Source organism: Carex rostrata, chromosome 4 (genome assembly GCF_964058835.1).
Source record: "Carex rostrata chromosome 4, lpCarRost1.2, whole genome shotgun sequence".
NCBI lineage: Eukaryota > Viridiplantae > Streptophyta > Magnoliopsida > Poales > Cyperaceae > Carex > Carex rostrata.
In genome coordinates, this window is record NC_135921.1 from 12,831,165 (window position 1) to 12,853,007 (window position 21,843).

General features: G+C 36.5%; 2 protein-coding genes across 4 annotated transcripts; both read left to right on the top strand.

Annotated features, from left to right (window-relative positions):
• Positions 1-1,370: 1,370 nt before the first annotated feature.
• APC4 (Transducin/WD40 repeat-like superfamily protein) lies at positions 1,371-8,747 on the top strand. Its single transcript, XM_078301615.1, has 19 exons — positions 1,371-1,579; positions 1,836-1,947; positions 2,245-2,336; positions 2,759-2,839; positions 3,548-3,769; positions 4,177-4,254; positions 4,357-4,496; positions 4,921-5,081; positions 5,163-5,263; positions 5,474-5,548; positions 5,635-5,814; positions 6,307-6,389; positions 6,494-6,583; positions 6,659-6,763; positions 6,984-7,122; positions 7,218-7,445; positions 7,730-7,882; positions 8,135-8,216; positions 8,370-8,747. The coding sequence occupies exons 1-19, from the start codon at positions 1,472-1,474 to the stop codon at positions 8,462-8,464; spliced, it is 2,325 nt and encodes a 774-aa protein (XP_078157741.1). The 5' UTR covers positions 1,371-1,471; the 3' UTR covers positions 8,465-8,747.
• Positions 8,748-10,201: 1,454 nt separating this feature from the next.
• Positions 10,202-21,169, top strand: LOC144553444 (uncharacterized). 3 transcript variants are annotated; one of them, XM_078301616.1, is made up of 23 exons: positions 10,202-10,467; positions 10,568-10,675; positions 11,208-11,356; positions 11,449-11,530; positions 11,622-12,010; positions 13,910-14,342; positions 14,492-14,721; positions 15,211-15,406; positions 15,771-15,910; positions 16,159-16,333; positions 16,684-16,737; positions 16,848-17,024; positions 17,552-17,664; positions 18,065-18,244; positions 18,388-18,445; positions 18,541-18,600; positions 18,686-18,727; positions 18,824-18,954; positions 19,249-19,384; positions 19,671-19,748; positions 20,271-20,387; positions 20,519-20,581; positions 20,693-21,169. In XM_078301616.1, exons 1-23 carry the CDS (start codon positions 10,318-10,320, stop codon positions 20,789-20,791), a joined length of 3,360 nt encoding a protein of 1,119 aa, XP_078157742.1. In that variant the 5' UTR covers positions 10,202-10,317; the 3' UTR covers positions 20,792-21,169. The 3 variants fall into 3 exon arrangements, with proteins under 3 accessions (XP_078157742.1, XP_078157744.1, XP_078157743.1); XM_078301618.1 differs by having other exon boundaries at positions 18,824-18,894; XM_078301617.1 differs by having other exon boundaries at positions 14,495-14,721.
• The last annotated feature ends 674 nt before the right edge of the window (positions 21,170-21,843 follow it).

The window sequence follows — 21,843 nt, forward strand, 5'->3', positions numbered from 1 at the left end:
TCATTTCTACAAATGATTAGTATTCCATTCATAGATTTTTTGAACCATAGAAAATGAAATCATCATCTCTAATATTTTACTTTTTAAAAATTATATCTCTTTTTCAATATTTTTTTTTTCAAAAGTTATTTTCTCTCCATCCTCTTAATTTTTTTGTGATATATACTCGCTCTGGATCTGGAACCGCCCCGTATTCGAACCGGACCCGATAATCTACAAACAAGTTATGGGTATATATCTACCCGGAACCGAAAGACTGGAGCCGAAATATCTACGGGTAAATAGGTATCCGGATCCGGACCCGACCCGAATTGAAACAAATAAGTGTATGAATCAAAATTTGAACCCGAACATATTTTTAGAGTACGGATCCAAATATAATACTATCCGGACCCTAAACCCTAAACCCTAAACCCAACCCGACCCGATAGCACCTCTACTCACGCAGTCACGCTATCGCCTCTCAGCTCTCACCTAGTCGCTTAGTCCGATATCTCTCTCTCTCTCGTTCTTCCTTTATGCGTTCTTCAGATTTTTGGTTTGTTTTCTTCACTTCGTCGGGTTTATTTTTGTTGGTCTGAGATCGCTGGTGTTTTACTTCCTCTGCCCTTGCCGCCGACCGAGCCTCCGCCTCCTCCTCTGACCGGCCGCCTCTGTGGCTCATCGTCCCTTCCCTCTCTCCGTCGTTCCCCGTCGTCCGGCCTCCGTGACTCCGCCCTTTCCCCTGGCGGCTGCCGCACTTGCTTCACAATTGCTGCTGGATTGGTAAGCTATTGCTTCTTCAATTCCTTTGTTCATGTTTTTGCTGCTGTGCTGGATTGCTGCTAGATTGCTCCACAATTTCTTCTTTATGCTCTTTCTCTATTAACTTAGAATGTGTTGAAAACGCTATGTACAGTGTACTAATTAAATAATAATAGTGAAATTTCAAGCAATTACAAGTACCACTGTTGCAAACTAATAGTAAATGCCAAATGGTAAATTTCAATTACCAGTACCACTTTAATTTGTACTTTGTACTGTGCACCAATTACCACTGTTGAAAACCATAATCTGACCATAGTATTCTTATATGTACCACTGGTACTGGAGATATCGTATTGGGGGCTGGAATTATGAGATTTGTAATTTTGTATTCTACAGTCCTAATGGTTTTTCATATTCAAATACCAAATTAATAAATAGTCGTGTGGTACAGAAGTACTGCTTGAGATTAGTACTGGTACAGGACTGGGTGCAGGACCGGTATGCAGAGTGCACTGGTACAGTTTGGCATTCGGTATTGGTACATAACCAGTATGAGGAGTGTTTTGGTTTATTATTTTTCATAATATGTGGACCTGTGGTATATTTAAAAATTTCGGCACGCCGAGCGGCGAGTAAAGGGTTTATAGATTCGGCTTTTGTTTCATCTCTCTCCCTCTCACAGACAAAACCTCACTCTTCTCTGGGTACTCTCTACCGCGCGAAAATGGAGGAACAGGTAGTAGAGGTGGAGATGGAGAGCGTCGGAGATGAGGCGGATGGTTCTGCACTGATCCCTTTTCAGCTTCAATTCGACAAACCCGTGCCTTTCCAGGTAGGGATCCCTCCATTTGTCTTTGCTGGCTTGAATCAATTTATCATTTTCCTTTTTTATATGTGGAATTCTTGAGGGTGAATACCAGAACTGTTTTTTTTCGATCAGTACCAGGTCTTCTTTGTGCACAATCCCATTTGCTAATTTAGTATTTTTGTTTATAGGAAAATGTGGTAAGAATGTTAGCACAGTGTTTTTTTTTCTTTCTCTAATTATATGTTAGAGGAATGTTGATGTGAATTTATTATTTTGTTAGGTTAAAATGGCAGAATGGAATCCAGAGAAAGATCTGCTTGCCATAGTGACTGACGATTCGAAAGTACTTCTTCATCGGTTTAATTGGCAAAGACTTTGGACCGTGTTTCCTGGTTCTTCTCTTATCCGCAAAACTCTTTTTAAGTTGTGGCTTGGAAATATAGAAACTGATTCAAAATTTCAAGTGTAGTTTTGTTCCGTGCCACCTGCTGGTTGTCGTTTCAATAAAGTAACTGGTGTTAGGAATTGAGTACCGGGCCTCACAAGCCATGTGGTGTACAAGAAGGAGCCACAATAAGACAATAAAATAAACAATTGTGTTGCTATTATATCCTGCATCAGTAATTTGGTGTTTTTAGTGCATTTGTCTTGTTTGATACCTCAACTGAAATAATCTGTTCTTTGACTAGGAAAATCCATATCATCTCTGTGTTGGAGTCCAGATGGTAAAGTTATAGCTCTTGGCACTGAAGACGGGTCCATATTTTTGCATGATGTCGAGGTATGCTTTATTCAAATATATTTATGGATTGGATTCGTATTGCGAATACCCTTTTATAATTGCACATGAACCTCCTTCATTGAAAAGATAACATTTTGTGCTAAAAAAAGTAATATGTCATGTATTCATAAAAACAAAATGCTGCCACATGGGAATGCTCTGTAACCTCTGGCTGCCTTAATGAATTGTTGGCCGAAAGCCTTTTTATTATTCGTTCAGAGTGTCTCCTTAATCTTTCGCTTTCTGCTTGCTGGGGATAACTTTATCCTCCTTTGATCGGTTGTATAGGAAAGTATATTAATCTTCATGGGCTTTCTAATCTGGTTTAAATTATATACAAACTGCATCTATTTATTCATTTTTTTCCTTGAGGAGTTATAATGTAACCTGTCCTCTGTTCTAATAGCTCACCTATTTCACAGAACGGTAAAATGTTGAGAAGCATGAAGACGCATAATGTTGCAGTTATCTGTCTTAACTGGGAGGAAGATGCATTAAAAGTGGTACGAGGAATAATCTATTACTTGCATAATCAGAATCTTTCTCACAAAATACAACCCACTGACATTCAGAACAGTAAGCCCTTAGTTCCACACTTTAACTGATATAAGAATTGGTAGCTCATTTTGGAAAGCTGGATACCAATGCAGCATTGTCTCTTTTATTTACTGCTTCAGAGAGCTCTGTGACACTGCTACTATTTGCAACTCGAGGAAGAGAAGTTTCATTGTCTTCTTCTTGTTGTATTATATTGGGGGAATTTCATGTATACCCCTCAAAAACCTTGAAATTACGTATTTGGCCCTCTAAACTTCATAATATCACATTTACCCTTCTAAATTTCAAGAACTCACAAATTTACCCAATTAATTGCCTATTCTATTTAAACTCATTTTAAATTTGTCAAATACCTATTTCTAAATTTATAAAACTTTATAAAATACCTATTTTCTTGTGATGCAAATGGTTTATTTTCTTACTTGTGACACATACAAACATATGCCTAAATGCTACTGTGTGTAACAGGTAGAGAAATGACCCATTTGCCCTCGGAAATGACCCTTTATTTAAAAAAAAAGTGTTTCTGATCTGATTCTGCCAATTCCTATTGATTCACCCAATTTGGATTCCATGATCAACTTGCTGAAACCATGATTTGCAACTTGAGGAAAAGAAGTTTCATCTTCTTCTTCTTGTATTATATTATATAGGTAGATAGAGACAACCACTTTGTTTATGAGGATAGGACAGCTCGTTTCTTCCCACCTCCTCCACAGGTCCCACGAATGCCTGGTCTGAGTGATGGTGACCTAGAAGAAGCTACTCAGCAACTGTCAAGCGTCTCCTGCCAGCGCTTTAATATCCTGTGCAGTGGCGATCGTGATGGCTGCATTTGCTTCAATATATTTGGAATTTTCCCCATAGGAAAAATTGTAAGTTTCGAAACCTTTAATTTAATGGTTGTTTCTGTTGTTATCATTATGATTAATTTTTTGCTTGTTAGTATGACTTGGTGGTTACAATAATGGCTAGTTTGGTTGTTGGACGTCCCTTTTTTTTGCATTTTGCTCTTTGATAATTTATGGATTTCAAAGTTATATTACAATATTTCAGCCAAAATTTGACACTATTCACTTCGAAATTTTTCCAGCTGGCTCAGCCATATTTATTATATATATCTAGCGTCATTTGCAAAAAGATGCTTGTAAGTTTATAGGATAAATGCAATTCCACTGGTATGCCTCAAATTTGTGATATTGGTTCTATAGCTTAAAAGAGTTCAAATAGTTTGGACCGAAAATTAAAACACTTGGTACTTTCCTCCATCTTTTCATTTCAGAACATCCATAGCATCGTTCTTCCTAATTGCTTGGGTACCAACTATCAATATCAACTGAAGAACGCGTCCATAAGCAAGGTAACCGTGTTATATGTATATATGCAATTAATTTTCATTAGAAATATCAAGTTTGAAGAGCTTGAATCCAAATTCTTATTTTTCTTGTCATTTTTCCTTTAGGTTGCTTTGTCAAGAGACCTCTGTCAACTGGAAGTGCTATGTTCAGGAGAGCTTATTGAATTGGGTACAAACACAAACTGCAATGATACTTCAGTTGGTTTACACTGCTTGAACCTGGACACTTCGATTTTTCTCAACAGGTGAGCCTGATCTCTACAGGTACTTGTATCATTTTAGGTTTTTAGACCTGATCCTGCCCAAAAAATAATCAAACAAAGAGCTCAAACTGAGTTCTTGTCCAATACTTGATGGTATTGGAGCTACAAGAGCGTTTTAGTTTATTTATTTTTTTAAGGTTAGTGACCTAAATGCCTACTAATGATTTGTATTAATAACCGAAAAAGTAATCACACACTTAAATATAAAAACTCATTCCAGAAAATAAGTCTCTATTCTTCTCTATTCTAGTCTTAACCCTCTCCATTCTACTAGATGCTAGAAAATCTCTATTCCAGATCTACATCCTTTATTCCTCTCAAAATCTGAAAAATATTACTCTATTCCAAATCTATATCCTTCTTATTCTCCTCTGTTTAAGTATATGATGATTGGTGTTTAATGTAGGAAAAACGAGCTGCATCAGGTGGCTCAGCAAGCATCAAATATAGAGGATTTGGTTGAAGTTGTGCGTGCATCTATTTCAGTCATGTCAAAACAGTGGGCTGATGCTATGAGCATGTTCAATTCCAAGTTCGGAGCTCTCGCTTCATTGATCACCGACCATGGTAATGTGTCTAATTAATCAAACCATTTTGGATGGATAATTTTAAGTATTGTCTCAGCATTTGATTTTTATACTTATGCAGGATCTTATTCTAACCCGCAGGATGAATTTTTAAGTCTACATCTCGGGGTCCGTACAAGCCCTGCACTGCAACAGTTTCTATTGAATTCTCTTGGAGAAGCGGTAGCATAACCTTCTACTTTTTTCTGTTTTGTTTGATTCATTACCTAACCCTGATGTTGGGATTTTGAAGCCTTTTTGGTGCAGAATTAACATTTTTGAGCCTCTTTTAGGTCACAATGCTTTTGCAAGTAACCAAACAAAAAGAAAGATAAGAAATAAATTTTATGTAAACATAGATTTCAACTTGTTCTTTTGGTTGGTACATAATAGGGGGTGAAGCGCCTTTCGAAGACTGTTGATAATGCTGGCAAAGAACTTCGGACTGTTCTAAACGAACACCTTCAGGCATGCCTTTTCCTTTTTTTACAGGCAAGTCCATAAAAGAAAAACAGAAATAAGGATTGATACATTTTATATTATTTTTCTGGCAGCCTGCACTAGAAATAATTGGATTCAGAGTAGGAGAACTAAGAGGCCTTTCACGGTGGCGAGCTCGGTATAAAAGTGTCGGTTTGGTTGGGAAGCTTATGGATAATGTTACAGAAAGTGCCGGAATGCTTCTAGTCCAAGCAGAACGGTTTTCTAGGGTTCTAACAATAGTCCTGTTCCTGGTACTTCTTTCATGTTGTCAATATTTTCCTGCTGTCCTATACTTTTTTGAGTGAGACTACAGCACTATGCATAGTGCATATTGGTCTGTACTATAGATCCATATTTTCATTTTTAAAGTTCAAATTAGTCAATCCATATAGCTCAAGATGATCTCTATATGAAAATGCACTCAGAGGCCAATTTTTTTTTTTTTTTAGAACTTTGTTACTATTTTTTTAGATAGGTAGAAAATCACTACTTTTTGATGGTCCAAATCTTTAGATCAAGCAATTTTCTAGCTATCTAAAAAAATGTAAAATTTGGCATCCAAGTACTTTTCATTTGAAGATTGTACTGAGCGGTTCAGATCAACTATTTGGAGTTTGAAAATGGAGATATAAATACATAGTACGGGCCTATGTGCGCTATCTTTTTACATAGCCTCACTCATACCTTTCTATCCCTTTGTAATCAGTTTTCAAAGATATGATTCCTTTGAATGAATCTTGCAGTTCCAGAATTTCTTTAATTGGGTTTTGAAATGCACCAAGATTCTTCTCCAAGAACCAATAGATCAAGTTCAGCAGGCTAATAGGTTAGTTTGTTGGTGCACCTTTTCTTATATGCAAAAAGAACATCATTACCTTGATTTTAAATTCCATTGCACTGCTGACACACTCTCTCTCTCTCTCTCTCTAGTGAGCTTGTGGTTGTATTTCTGAAGTTTTTTTTTCAGAGTGACCCTGTTGAGCAGTTATTGGATGCAAAGTGCAGTGTAGAAGTTGATAGGTAAGTGTTTTCTTTTTGTGTTTCTACTGCTTGCTTAATTTAATATTTTTGTTTCATCGAGTATAATCTTTATAGGGGAACTATGAAGAGAATTGAACAGCTGATAGCGTTTGGAGGATACAAGGATAGAACCTTCTTGGAAAGAACTTTAGCCAGTGAATGCAATAAACTGGAGCAATGGTACACGTTATTTCTCTCACCAATATGCAACTATATTTTTAATGTGTTTCTTTTTTCTTTCTTTTTTAAAAAAATTTCTTCGTTATGTTCTACCAAATATAATAAATCTGAGATTTTGTAAACTCTGATCCTAGCTCTAGATATCCTGAGATTTTTGTGAATATGAACATAAGAAATCTAATGTAAATTGCATATTGTTTTCTCCATTAATTGTTTCCAGCTTGAAGGAGGCTTTTTTAATGCCATTCAGCACGGTTTCTGAAACAGTTGCTTGTAAAGGAATAGCACCGCTCTTTCCTGTTCCAACCCCTGTGTCATCTACATCGCCACTCATTCCAATGTCCATAAATTACTACAAGGTTCTATAAGACTTCAATTTTCTTTTTGGTACAGTAAATTCTTCACTAAGCTGATCATAGTTCTTGTGAAATTACTAATTTGCCTTAAAATGCAGGAGGAGATTGACGGATCATCTGAACTTGATAAAGCTTCTCGTAGTTTGACAGATTATACGTGCTTTAAAGTACTTGATGGATCTTTGGGCTTAAAGAACTGTATTGGTATTATAAGAGGCTTCATGACTGGCTTGAATCCTTCTATGGATAGGGAAGAATCGTGTTTAGATGCTGTTCTGGTGCATTTACCAGATCAGTATGAATGTGTTGATTTATCCCTGTATAAGGTAATTGTACTTCTATTTGACTGAGGCTATGGTACTATGTATAGCACAGATTGGTCTGTACTATGGATCAATATCTTTGTTTTTAAAGTCCAAACAGTTGAACTGAACCATTCAACATGAGCTCTGTATGATAATTGGCATTTTTTTTTTAGCTTAAAAAATTTACATTTTTTAGAATTTTTTTAGATATGTAAAAAATCACTTGATCTAAAAATGTAGGAGCCGTTGGATTTGGTTGAATCATAGATTTGATTTCCCTTTTTCTGTACCTTTTTCCAAAACAGGAGAACCAGATTGTATTGTTGCTTAATGAATCAGAATCTAATTCGGATACTTCCGAGAGATCCTTGATGGTGATGATACAAGCAAGTGATCTTCCCTTTATTTCTGTGCCACTGTGTATGTCAGATAACATCTTCTTCTTGCATCAGTTAGAGGTACGCTTTGAAAATTCCCTCAAACCCCCTTAAAGCACCACCATAATACACACATGTCTACACACAACCACCAAGAAAGGGAGAAAAAAGAAGAAAGAAAAATGAGGGAATTTAACTCGTTACACTGTCTGGTTTTTGTGTTTTGATCTTGGACATAAAAAGCCCTCCATGATAAAAAAAAAAGAAAAGCGAATACCACTTTTTCTATTATTCTTTTATTTGCAAATTGAAAGACATTTTTAAATTGAGCAGGATTCTGTGATGAGCTTGGACCTCGATATTGGAAAATTCCGTGATATACCTCACCATGTAACCGCCCCATTGGCTGTTAGTGGTAAAGATAATTGTTACAATTTCTGTTTAATGTTGAATTTCAGGCTTTTAAAACAAATGTTTGCTTTTTTTTTAATGTTCCTAATTGTAAATCCTTCCTGCTTGAGCAAAGATGTGTGACTAAAGCTGACCTTGAATTTATTTGCTTTTGCAGCATCAAGAGGCCTGGCTTGTGTTTTTTCGTCTAATAGGCATGCACTTGTTTACATACTCGATGAAGATGAGGATGAGATATCAGAAATGGAATGAGCCTCAGTATAATTCATTTAAAACAGTGCCTTTGAATTCTTCATGGTGTCAAGTGAAACCCATTTTTGTGCATCCACAAGGTTGAGAAATTCCGTGAAAAACGAAGTAACAGCTGTGTTTCTTGTATGACTAATGTATGGGTAGCCACTACCAGTTTCATCAAAAAAAAAAAAAAAAAGTATGGGTATAGTCGGAATTGCTAGTTTAAGTAAGTATTTAGGTTTACCTTGTGTGAACGTTGCATTTTTGTTCTCCTACTTGAAATGGAATGTTCTTTCATTTATTATCCATTGTTTATGCGATGGTAAATTTTGATTTGTCGAAGTCTTAACTGGTAATAATGTTTTTGAAAAAAAAAATACAAAAACAAAAACAAATAAGCAACAGACGAAACATTGGTAGTGAGCGTCTATTAATTATACGCGTACCCACATACAAATTTAATCTGTATTATGTCAAAAGAAAATAGAAAAAATTTCCTCCACAGAAAGGTTGTAATTCGTATCCTCTGCATTAATGGAATGGACCGTTTGATTGAGATCTGCACTAATACTAAAGGGTCATGTGCGTTATAGGTGTGGGCTGGATTGGCTCCGATCCTGATCAGATGGCTGAGATGCAATTAACTATTATTTTTTGAGTCAAACGCAGAAGATGCGGAGTCGGAAGGTTGCCTGTAGAATTCCCTTCCCTTTCTGCAGGCATATCTTTCCAAAACTAACCTGATCCCTGAATTCATGAATCGTTCGGCTGGAACTTAATGATAGCTAATGGTAGTATGGTACTTAGATATCTAGGAGAACACAGACTCGAGGAGGGAGAGGGAGGGAGTGGAAAGTTGAGGCTCACAAGACAATTTTGTTAAATGGATGTACATTATCTTCAAAGTCGAAATAATTCCAATTCTCATCAAGGTCTGGGTAAAAACACAAAATTCGAGTTACTCAGGAGATAACGGTAGGGTGTCAACGGATTCGGTAAGAATCGGGTGAAAGTATTTTCATACTCGTATCCGTTACAAATTGTCTTTATCTGTACCTTACCCTTGTCCGCTACAAATTGTCTTATTTGTACCCTACTATTACTTGTTATAGTTGTTAGATAACTAAATAGTAGTAGATAAAAAACGAATAATACTAATATCATAATTATTTTTATTATTTATTAAAATAAAATATTAAAACATATACATTCATTTCACACAACTACAGTACTTTATTGTAATAAAATTCCGATCATACTAAGCACAATTAAACCAATGAAATTACTCTTTTCAATATTTATTAAAATATATAATATTTATGAATTCTTATATAATCATCTGATCAGATAACGGATATGAAATATACTTTAACCGTACCATTAGATAACGGATAATGAAAAAACTCGTATCGGATAAATTTACGAAAAATACCCCGTGGGTCGGACGGATAAACGAATAAGAGTACCATTGACATCCCTGGATAAACGGACCCCTACCTAGTCCATTGTGGACCCAATGCGGCGGTTCATGACCTGTTGACTGTTCTAAATTGAACACTAAATCGGACATGCTGTTTTTCTTCAAAACTCGTCCGTATTCTTAATCGATCGTTAAGACTTGTACTACTATCCTAATCCTGTAATTTAGCCCGCTTCATAATTAATAGCTACGGTAATAATACACATCCTATAGCAATGTTCACCGGTTTTTTATACAAATAAAAAAAAGTTACCTGACAAAGTAACAATCTAACATTCAACACAACGCAACAAAAACAAAGTCCCACCTGCAATTCCCCCTTCTCTTCTCTCGATCCCAGATCTCTCTACTCTTTACTCCTCTTTGGATCTTCTCTTTATAAGGAGAGAAGATGTACATGGCGTACGGATGGCCGCAGGTCATCCCCCTTGATCCTGGCCTCCCCTCTTCCTCGTCGGAGCGCGTTGTCTACCTCAAGTCCACCAATCGCCTCCTCCTGATTGTGGGTCCCACACATCTCGAGCTCTGGAGCACTTCTCAGGTTTATATCGATACTAAATTCGCATTCACACTGCTTGGTACTGGTACTCGGTTGTTGTTTCAATCTCTGATGATAATTGGTTGTGTATTTGGGTTTTCAGCATAGGTTGAGGTTGGGAAAGTATGTGCGCGAAGAGAAGTCAGTAGCCATAGAGGGAGAGAATGCACGTGCCGTGTGGAGTCCAGATACTAAAACAGTTGCAGTGCTTGTAAGTGTGGATTTGTTCTCGTCTACTGGATTGCTTTGTGTTAATTAAAACTATTTGGTTGCCATGTACGAATGCTGAACTTAGTTGTTCTAATTTTGATGCCTGATACTTCAATCAGTGCTTTTTGAAGTGATTTATACTGGACCTTAAAGTTTTGTACTTGTCCCAGTTTTGAGGCTTTTTGTTTAATTTGTTACTGGCATTGTAACTACACTAATGCTTGTAAGACAGGGATAAGGTGTTTCTCAGATTTCCCTTTGATCAAAGTATTAACATGTTCAAATATAACCTTTTTAAATGCAAATGATGCTATTCCAAGTGAGTATCCTCTAAGGTACCTGACCGTGTAGAATACTCAGAGCCCGGCCAAAATCAATTTGGTGCCTACTTGATATATGAGTGCTGCTTTGAGATTCATGCCAGATTAAAACGGATGACACAGATCTCATTCTACATGGTCAGGGATTGCGCTGTATCTGAATTCTGTCTAGTAATGAGCTTATAATTTTCTATCTGTTTCTCTTTCACACAGACCACTGCTCATTTCCTGCACATATATAGGATACAACTAACTGGAAAGAGGCTACTTATAGGTGGCAAGCAATATCCCAGTCTTTTTCTTGCCAGCATATCTCTCACCATCACAGAAGCAATTCCTTTTTTTGAAGACTGCTCGGCAGTGTAAAACCTTACTTTTTATTTTATTATATTTTCTGTGTATGTAAAGATATAATTTTAGTCGTTAATGTCAATTTCTGTTGACTATATTCCAGGAGTAATTTTGTGTGCGATAACAAAAGCACATTGATTGGCCTATCTAATGGGCATTTACGGCTTATTTCATGGAATGCAGAGGTATTTACAAATATCCTTTCCATTTTTTTTTTTTTTTGTCAGAGATTATCATAATATTAATGTAATCTCTCTTTGGTTCTTCAATTTACAGTACTCAGATAGTTTCAGACTATGTTGCGGAAACTCTCCTTCAGATGTACCCTCGACCTCTAAACAGTACCCAAATCTACCATCACATAGCACTGGTTGTGCTGTGCAAAATTCATCTATAACACATCTTGAATTTTCAACACATCTGAGAATATTAGTAGTGCTGTACTCAAATGGTCAGATTGAATTGTGTTCCGTCAGTAAAAAGGGTTTGAGGCAAAGTAGTGGTATAATAGTTGAGAGATGGCTGACCACAGAAGGGGCCACATGCACTTCATTCGCATCGGATCAGAAAATTCTCGCAGTTGGCTGTAGCAGAGGGGTTGTTGAGTTGTATGACCTCTCTGAGAGTGCACAGGTTCTTCGCACCATCTCTTTGTTCGACTGGGGGTATGTGTCAAACTCTCTCTGTTTTTTTTTTCTGGTACGACTAATGAACCTGTAATGACAAAAAACCAATAGTGGGGGATGGAGTGGTTAATGTGTTTTCTTATGGTACTGGTATTATTGTCTGTTCCAGTCATGCATGGTACATGTAGGGATGGTAAAAAGTCACGCCGTGACCGGATATGGCACGTCACAGCACGTGTGCTGTTTATGTGCCGTGACTCGCGTGTCCCGTGCCGTTACCATTCGCATGACGTGGCCATCTTTTGGAAAATTGTCACGGCACGATCACGACTAGTCACATCATGTGGTCACGCGAATCACGCGTGATCAGGATCATTAGATCGTGATCGAATGGTGAATCTTGAATAAACTAACTTAAGTTACGAAACAAATAGTTAAATGTGACCAGTCATGTTTGGACACAACACGTGTGGCCACAGGGTGACTAATATGCTTTGATTGTTCCTCTGAATTTGGTCAACGTAAAAATCTGACTTGGTCATGGCACGACACGGTATGTGATCCAAGTCACGACACTACATGGCATAGCACGTATTTACATCCCTAGTTACATGAGTTAGCTTTTTCATACAGGATTGCAACCCCATTCTAGGAAAAATGAGGATCTCCAGCATCACCAACTGGCTGATTATGCTGTCTTTTGATCCATGCCCTTGTTTATCCAAATGTCCTTGTTTCAATGAGATAGACTGCTTTAATCTAATGTAGTCTACAATTTTGTTATAACATACCTCTGTTGATCTAATGTTCAATTTTTATTTTGAAAAAATGGTGGTTCCTGTTAGGCCTTATTGATGTGGAACATAATGTTTTCCTTGGATAGGATCTATTAGCAACCTTGTTGCAACAAAGTTCTGAACCGTTGGATTGGTATGTGTTTGAACGGCTGAGATTGAATTACAGATTAATGTGAAAGTGAAACACGTGACCTCTTGCTAGGTCCCACTTCCCACTGCTTCTTCCACCCAAAAACCTAATACTTGTTTGGCACCTCCATCTCATTTTTACTCTTCCCACTAGTTCCTGATCTCAACCGGCCTCTCTATCTTAGATATTAACAGTTTCATACAACAACAACAACCACCAAGCCTTTAGTCCCAAACAAGTTGGGGTAGGCTAGAAATGAAACCCAATCACAATCTTAACAGTTTCATAATTAGCAAAAAGAGAATCACAAGTCTTTGATTTTCTTTGATTATAAATATTTAAATAAACCAAAGAGGTTCATCACCAATGCAAATTCATGACAAGAATTTATCCTGGCTAAATTAACAAAAATCATCCACAACCCTAGAGTGGGTACAAATTCCCAAGAAGCCCCCCAATCCAAACTAAATCTGTTGATTTATAAACAACAACATATTGAAGTGATATGTGTAATTTGAATTCCTCTTTGTCTTCAAAACACATGCAAGTTCTCTTCAGTTTTATCTCTCATCGTATAGATCAATTTGACATGGAACCATTGCAGTGGAAGGAGTTGAAGAGCTCAAGTGTGATTGGGCATCTCCTAGTTTGAGCATCTGATGTTATTTGCAAATCCAAACCAAAAGCACAAAAAAGAGATAAGGGAGAATGAGAAAAGAGAGAGATAGAGGGCAGAGAGAAGACTTACTACTTTTTAACTGACCAGATGGATAGTCGTAATTAAAATTTGATCCCAATCACATGTTGGACATTAAACAAGTCGATCTTGGTCATTAATAGACATACCTATCTAACAGTCCAGAACTTTTTTATCATGGTTGTGAAAGCTGTTGTCAATATAACTTATTACTTTTGGATATACCTTTTGTAGCGGTGCTTTGTTTTTCTTTTTTTCTTTTATGTGTCCTTTTTTGGGGGGTCACTGAACTCTGTGTTTTTGGTCAAATTCAGTTACTCAGCTGAAGACACAGGGCCGGTTTCATGCATTGCCTGGACTCCTGATAATTGTGCATTTTCTGTTGGATGGCGATACAGAGGCATGGCTGTGTGGTCAGTATCAGGCTGCCGTCTCATGTGCACAGCACGTCAGACTGGATTAGCCACAGCCTCATCCCCTATGGTCAAACCTAACACAGATTTCAAACCTGAGCCTCTCATCGGTGGGACCGCACACCTGCAGTGGGATGAACACGGGTATCGATTGTTTGCTGTTGAGGAAGGTTCATCTGATCGGACTATTGAGTTCTCGTTCAGCAAGTGCTGTCTCAATAGAGACCTATCTGGGACCACCTTTGCACGGCAGTTTCTTTATGGTGACGATCGTGTTTTGTTGGTACAGAGTGATGGGACAGATGAGCTCAAAATTCTCCAATTAAATGTTCCAGTTAAGTCCAGAAAAAAAAAATAACATATTCAGTTTCCATAAGCTAACACAATCATTTACTTTAAATTTATATAGATGTAAATTATTCATAGATTGTATATATAAGATTGTTCATTGTTGGTCTACAATTGATATATGTCTTTGTATAGCAGGTGACATACATCTCACAGAATTGGCCCATTTTGCATGTTGTGGCCAGTGATGATGGTACATACCTTGCAGTTGCCGGGCACCATGGGCTTGTATTGTACGACTTGCGGAACAAGAAGTGGCGGTTTTTTGGCGATGTCACACAAGAGCAAAAAATTCATTGCAAAGGATTACTCTGGCTTGGGAGCAAAATTATTGTTGTATGCAATTACATTGAATCTTCTAACACGTCAGTATTTTACTCCCAACATTTTTATTTTATTTTACCAATTACTGTAAGAAAGAATAGTGTTATTGACCTCATTCTCATAAATTGCAGTAATCAAATAATCATGACGTTACATTTATGTTTATGATGTTGTGTGTTTCCAATGTTTCATAGATATATATTAAAATGTTGAACTCTGATAATTCTATTCAATTACTAATCGGAAAACTGATAACCATTGTAATTTTGCAATTTGTTTGGGCTTTCTTCAGTGATTGCACAGTTGCAGTCATTATTGGTCCCCTACAAAAAATTAAGAATAATATTAGTGTAGAATTAATCTTTGCTCGTTGAGGTCATTCATACCGAAGGTCTGTACCTTAAACAGATGACAGTGGTTGGTTTAGTGAGTAACAGATTTATACCTGTAGCGTGGCGGGCCTTGTGGTGCACAGCTGCACATGATCTTTTGTCCTTGTTTACTTGTTAACTTTTTGTTTGTTCTTGCAGGTATGAGTTGCTATTGTATCCAAGGTATCACCTTGACCAAAGTTCCCTTCTATGTCGAAAAACATTACTCGGGAAACCAATTGTGATGGACGTCTTCCAAAACTATATCCTTGTTACTTACAACCCTTTTGATGTTCATATTTTCCATGTGAAGATCTCTGGTGAACTTGTACCAGCTGGTTCTCCAGTTATACAGGTTTGATCAGATTTGCTCTTATTATTCTCAATTGTTGTGAATTTTTCTTGCAACAACGAATCACATCATTGACTTTGTATTAGAAGTTTGAAAATAACAAACTCACAAGTTCCCTTCATTGAATAAAAGCAAGGGAGAGTTTGTGTAGTTGACTACATATGTAAAAGCTCATGATGCAAAATGACTTGTACAATCAAAGTTGTGTGAAAGTATTTCCTGAGTATATGTAGTTTATGCAGATGCATGCATGCAAACTTAATGATGAAAAATGTTTGCATCTGCAAGTTTGATATGTTCTCCTTTTGTTATTCATAGCAAAGATTTAAGAAACTTTGAAAGAGTGAATTTTATTTTTTCAATACAGCTTAATACTGTTCGTGAGTTATCTATCATGAGTGTAAAAAGCCACCCTGCAGCGATGCACATCATTCCCGACATGTCAGATGACCACAAGTACCAAAAGAGCACTATTCAATCTTCTTTGTTGCTTCAACAACCTTCTAGGTAGTTCTTTGATTGTTGAGTGTTTATTTTTTTTCTTTTATTTTTATGGATAGTTTCTGTCATAATAGCTATCACCTAATAGAGGTTCAAGCAAATATAAATCAAATGATGAAAGCTCAAATGGAGACCATTTAAAAGAAACACAATGAAGCTTGTTTTGTTTGTTTTTGTGGGTCCATTTTCTATTTGTCATCCTTTAATTTTAATGTAACATGCAAGCTCTAAGTTGGGCTATAGTGTAATGCCAGGTGTTTGATATTGCGTAAAAATGGAGAGCTTTCACTACTTCACTTGGATGACGGTCACGAAAAAGTTCTAACTAATTCCGTAGATCTGCTTTGGGTTACTTGTGGCAAGTCAGAGGATAAGTCAAACCTTATTAAAGAAGTTTCTTGGTTAGATTATGGCCACCGAGGAATGCAGGTGATATATATTACACTTCACGTTTAATTTCTCTCTCAAATGAACCCCAATAAGCCTCAACTAGTGTCAATTTGATTTACTCTGTACAATTGAATGCCCGAATGAGTTGAGAGCGACATGAACAGAGGAGTGAAGACCAAATTACAGTGAATCTAGTTACATTTGTTTCTGGACTGTACCCTTTGGCACAGACCTGATCTATATGTCATGAGTGCTTGGTATGGTATAACCTGGTTAAATAGCTCTCTTATTTTCATTCTAATTCTGTGGCATTTTTTCTGACATGAATTTTGTTTCTCCGTGTACATCTCTTTCCATTATAAATCTCATGTATAATTTTGTCCTTGTAGGTTTGGTACCCGTCTCATGGCGGAGACCCTTTTAAGCAGGAGGATGTCTTGCAGGTAAAACTATATCCTAAAATCCACTTAATGTCTGTTGTGTTAATTGATGAAATTTATTTTTCAATGGAGTTAGAATTAAACAGTTGTACATCTCATTTGAACTTCTATAGTTGGACCCGGAGCTTGAGTTCGATCGTGAGATATACCCACTTGGCCTTCTCCCAAATGTTGGAGTGGTAGTTGGCGTGACACAGCGGATGTCATTTTCGACTTCTGAATTCCCGTGCTTTGAACCCACTCCACAGGCCCAAACCATTTTGCATTGCCTGTTGCGACATCTCCTTCAGGTACGATTCTCATCTTTTTCTAAACTATATTAAGTGTAGGAATCTGCAGTTTGGTTTCTAATTTTCACTGATTGAAAATTGGGTTTATGATTTAGTTTAAGTACAGGCTGAAATTGATGCAATACCAAAATTTCAGATAGAAATCTCTAAGTCAAACTTGATCAAATAAAGAAGAGAGAACTGTTGTAGGGTTTACAGTTATATGGTACCTAGTTCCTTCAGGAAAGCTTGCTGTGGAAACTTTTGTTGTCTTTTGAAGATACTGCATCTACTACTTCCGTTTAAAGTATGGAAGTGAACCTGTTACATGTGTCCAAAAACTAACTTATATAGAGAAACATAAAAAGGCATTGGGTAATATTTTAAATACCCCATCACAGACAGCAAAAGGCATCTTTAGAGTTCACTGTGGTTGTAAATGCAATCCATCTTGTCAAAAGTTCAGTCAAAACTCTCTGTTGTTCCATTTGAAAATGCTAGCCTTGTTTAGTTGGAAGTTATAACCTTGTGTATTTCTCTTTGCATAGAGGGAGAAAGGTGAAGAAGCATTGCGGCTGGCACACCTGTCAGCAGAGAAGCCACACTTTTCGCACTGCTTGGAGTGGCTTCTATTTACGGTTTTTGATGCAGAGATATCAAGGTGCTTACCTATTTTAGAATTGGTGCATTTTTTAATATTTCTTTTGCTTTGTGTGATGAGAACTCACTAGCTGTGAACAAACATAGTTGTTGTTATGGGGGTTGTATTTGCTGAAATAAAATGTGCAAAAAGTCTTGTACAACAAGACTTCCCAGCATACTGGTCTCGTTCAATTCTTTGTCTAAATACGAGTTAAATGGATATAAATCACGGGATAAAAAATAAAAATATGGTTGTTGCTTTTACAGCACACCCCGGCAAAGTGTGGCATGCAGTTTTTGTCCATGTAAGGTCTGAAATAAGCCTAAATTGTAATTTTGGAATTCATTTTGTTTAGATAATTTTTAATTATGTTGTGTTGCAAACATATTTTATCAAGTCATATTCTGTAATGTCGCAGGCAAAGTGCTAACAAGAACCAGAGTTCACTTGTGAAGCCTCCAAGCCCCTCTCTCTTGGAGAAGACGTGTGATCTGCTTAAAAATTTTCCAGAATATTTTGACGTAGTTGTCAGTGTTGCCAGAAAGACCGATGGACGGCATTGGGCGGATCTCTTTTCTGCTGCTGGTCGATCAACCGAGTGAGTGTTTTTTTTTTTTTAATGAAGCTAATTCCTTAAATCTTTATCTATTTTTCTCAACATTAAAAAACCCAAAAGAGAATGATGAGAATATGTACAATTTTAGTTTAGTATGATGCTTGATGTCCTGATTTTTGTTTTAGGTTATTCGAAGAGTGCTTCCTGAGAAGGTGGTACCGGACAGCTGCCTGTTATATTCTGGTACTTATACTTGCTCTAAAGTCATTAACTAATGAAATCAAGTTGGAAATTAAATTATTGAAGAATTTGAGGAAATGAATATTTTGGAATTACAGGTGATTGCTAAACTAGAGGGTCCTGCTGTTAGTCAGTATTGTGCTTTACGCTTGTTGCAAGTAAGTTATTCCTTTATTGTTGGGTAACTTTTATCTATTTTTCTCTGTGTGAATAATCATCATACTATCTTGCATTCTATGGCAGGCTACACTTGATGAATCCTTGTATGAACTTGCTGGAGAGTTGGTATGATGCTCATATAATTCTAATTAATTTGCTATATTTTGCACCCCCATAACACACTTGATGAGTCAACTAATTTTTGGAAATGGTACAACTCAGGTACGGTTCTTACTGAGATCTGGAAGAGAGTTTGAAAGTGCCACGTCAGATTCAGACCGGCTCTCTCCAAGGTTTTTGAGCTACTTTCTTTTCCGGTCCCCTTCTAGGAGGCAGTCTTCTGATTTGAAGAGGTTATTTTTGTTAAAAAAATCACTATTGACTGAAAATTCTGTCAAACTTCGTAATTGCTGATGTGGCTTTTAGTGAAGTGAGAGAATAGACATACCTTTGTTTGATGTTGGCCATGATGGTCCTATTGATACTTAAGAATAAAATTGCTACCCTGTTTTTGACTGAACTCTGCTCCCATTATTCTGAACCATCTTTTCATGCTAATTTGGTATGGTCGATTGCACGAAATTGCTAATACTGTGTAACTTGGACTTACTGGGAGCAATTAATTCATTAAATTTATATTGTTTCAGTGGATCTTTCAAAGAGCTCAGCCCACACATTGCATCAGTGAAGAACATTCTAGAGAATCATGCTAGCTACCTCATGTCTGGGAAAGAACTTTCTAAGCTTGTAGCTTTTGTGAAAGGAACCCAATTTGATCTTGTGGTACCTTTTCTTTGTATCACTTTCTTTCTTTTTTTTCCACCTCACAGAGCTTGTGCTACTGGCCTTTTTTTTTTTTTTTTTGTGTGTGTACTGGTGCGTGCCAGGCCTTTCCAGGTACCTTCTAGATACTGGAAAAATGATAACCAAAGGGTTTTTCATGCACTGTAAAGACCCATTCGATACATGTACAATGAAAGGTGTTAAAAAATTAGAACAGAACAGGAAAATAGTTTATCCAAAACATGAGATTGATGGTTTTATAAAAAAAATGCAATTACCTCTGTAGGAGTACCTTCAGAGAGAAAAACTGGGGTCTGCTCGGCTGGATAATTTTGCTTCAGCCCTGGAATTGATTGGCCAAAAGGTTTTTGAATTTTGACTTTACTTCTCTTCTCTTCTCTTTTTTTCTTGTAAAGTGTAATACAACGAACTTATTTCTTGTCTTCACTTGCTTTTGAAGATGTATTACTCTTCAAAAGTTCGAAGTCCAAACAATCAATCTGAACCATAGAACATGATCTTCATATGAAAATGTACTTGTAAATCAAATTTTACATTTTTTTACAATATTTTTACTATTTTTTTAGATACGTAGGTTCACTTGATCTAAGAATTCTAGACTATTGAAAAGTAGTGATTTTGTACCTATCTAAGAAAATAGTAAACAAATTCTAAAAAAATGTAAAATTTTGTTTGCAAGTACATTTTCATATGGTGATCATGTTGGATGGTCCAGATCACTATTTGAACTTTGAAAACGAAGATGTTGATCCATAGTACGGACCATTCCGTGCTATGCATAGTAGCATAGCCTCGCTCTTGCCAGAATGTTTCACGTAAGTATCATATACTAATCTTTACTTCTGTTTTTTTTTTCTCACAACAGCTTCATATGGACACACTGCAAAGCCGGCTGGATGCCGAATTCTTACTGGCTCATATGTGCTCTGTCAAGTTTAAGGAGTGGATCGTTGTACTCGCAACCCTACTTCGTCGTGCTGAGGTAATCTCACCTTTTCTTTTGCTTTTTATTATTTGTATATTTTTGGGGTGGTGGTGTGGAGGGGCAGAGATGGATCTGGGTCTGTTCAGCTGGTATAGCAGATTATTTAAAAATTACTGATTTATGTCCAGGTTTTGGTTGATCTTTTTCGGCACGATTTGCGATTGTGGAAAGCCTATAGCATGACTCTCCAGGTCCCCAAATTTAGAATACTTTATTTGTGCTATTATATCACCTTAACTTTAATTTTGTTCATTACATATATATGATGCATTTTTGGCTAATGCTTTTACAAATTTGAACAGTCGCATGAAGAATTCAGAAAGTACTTGGATCTACTAAATGCGCTGGAAGAGCAGCTGTCATCTGTAACAGATAACCAAGTTCAAAATGGGTCATTGTAAAGTTGACTTGATATTGGTATTGATTGTCAAATTCTGGTCTTGTAGCATTGTATTCAGAAAGAAAAGGTTAAAAAAAAATGTATATAGCATTAATTTTTTCTTTTCTTTTCAATGTTTATTATGGTGAGTTTCATAAAACAAAATGTTTATTGTGGTGAGGTGATGAGGAGGTTGTAGCTGCAAATGTCTTTTTTTAATTTTTTTTATGTTTGATATACATTTAGTACAACACCGAGCTTATAATAGAATCTGAGAGTACCCGGTGGTTTTGTCATTATGTATTAGTTTTCATCATGTGTGAATTATGTATAGCACAATTGCTATCTACTAGTGACTATTTGATGTGCTATTGGATCTTTTAGTCATTTATTTGTTTTCATTGGAGACTTGTTCATGTTCGTATGAGGCTTTTTTTTTCTTTTTTTGGGTATTTAGTTCCAAATAAAAAAAACCAATAAAATAAATAATCCCCCCACCCCCCACCACAAACCAAAACCAACGAGGAAAGAGATCTGTCAAGGATAAAGGGTTTCTGGATGAGATGTTTTAAGAATAAATTTGAGTCATATGTTGATGAGACATAAACAATGATTTTTTGATGATAAGAGCGAAGTTGAGATAATGTTTTTAATTATCTGAGGCATTATCTTGTATCCTTTTTGCTAGTTGCATTTAACTTTGTATTTAAAACAAGAAAACCTAAAGAAGAAAATTAAAATTAATAAGTGAAACCTAGTTGCATCAAGTTGTTTTTATATATGTTTTGTGGACTAGGGTACCTTGATAATAATGTTAGTGGACAATATTATTGACAATAATTATAAAAACAGTTCATATAAGAAGTCCAACGTGGTAGTTATGATTCCTTGATTTCTCAATTAATGATTTAGAAGAGATGTATCAGAGCTATTGACTTTTACTTCTAGTCCATTTGGGCTTTGCTTTGAATAGAAGGCACTTTCATTAACTGTCAATTCCTTACTGCTCTTATTTTATTTAATTTTCCCTACTCAATTCTCTTGAGCAGCTTTAATATAGTTTTCATTTAATGA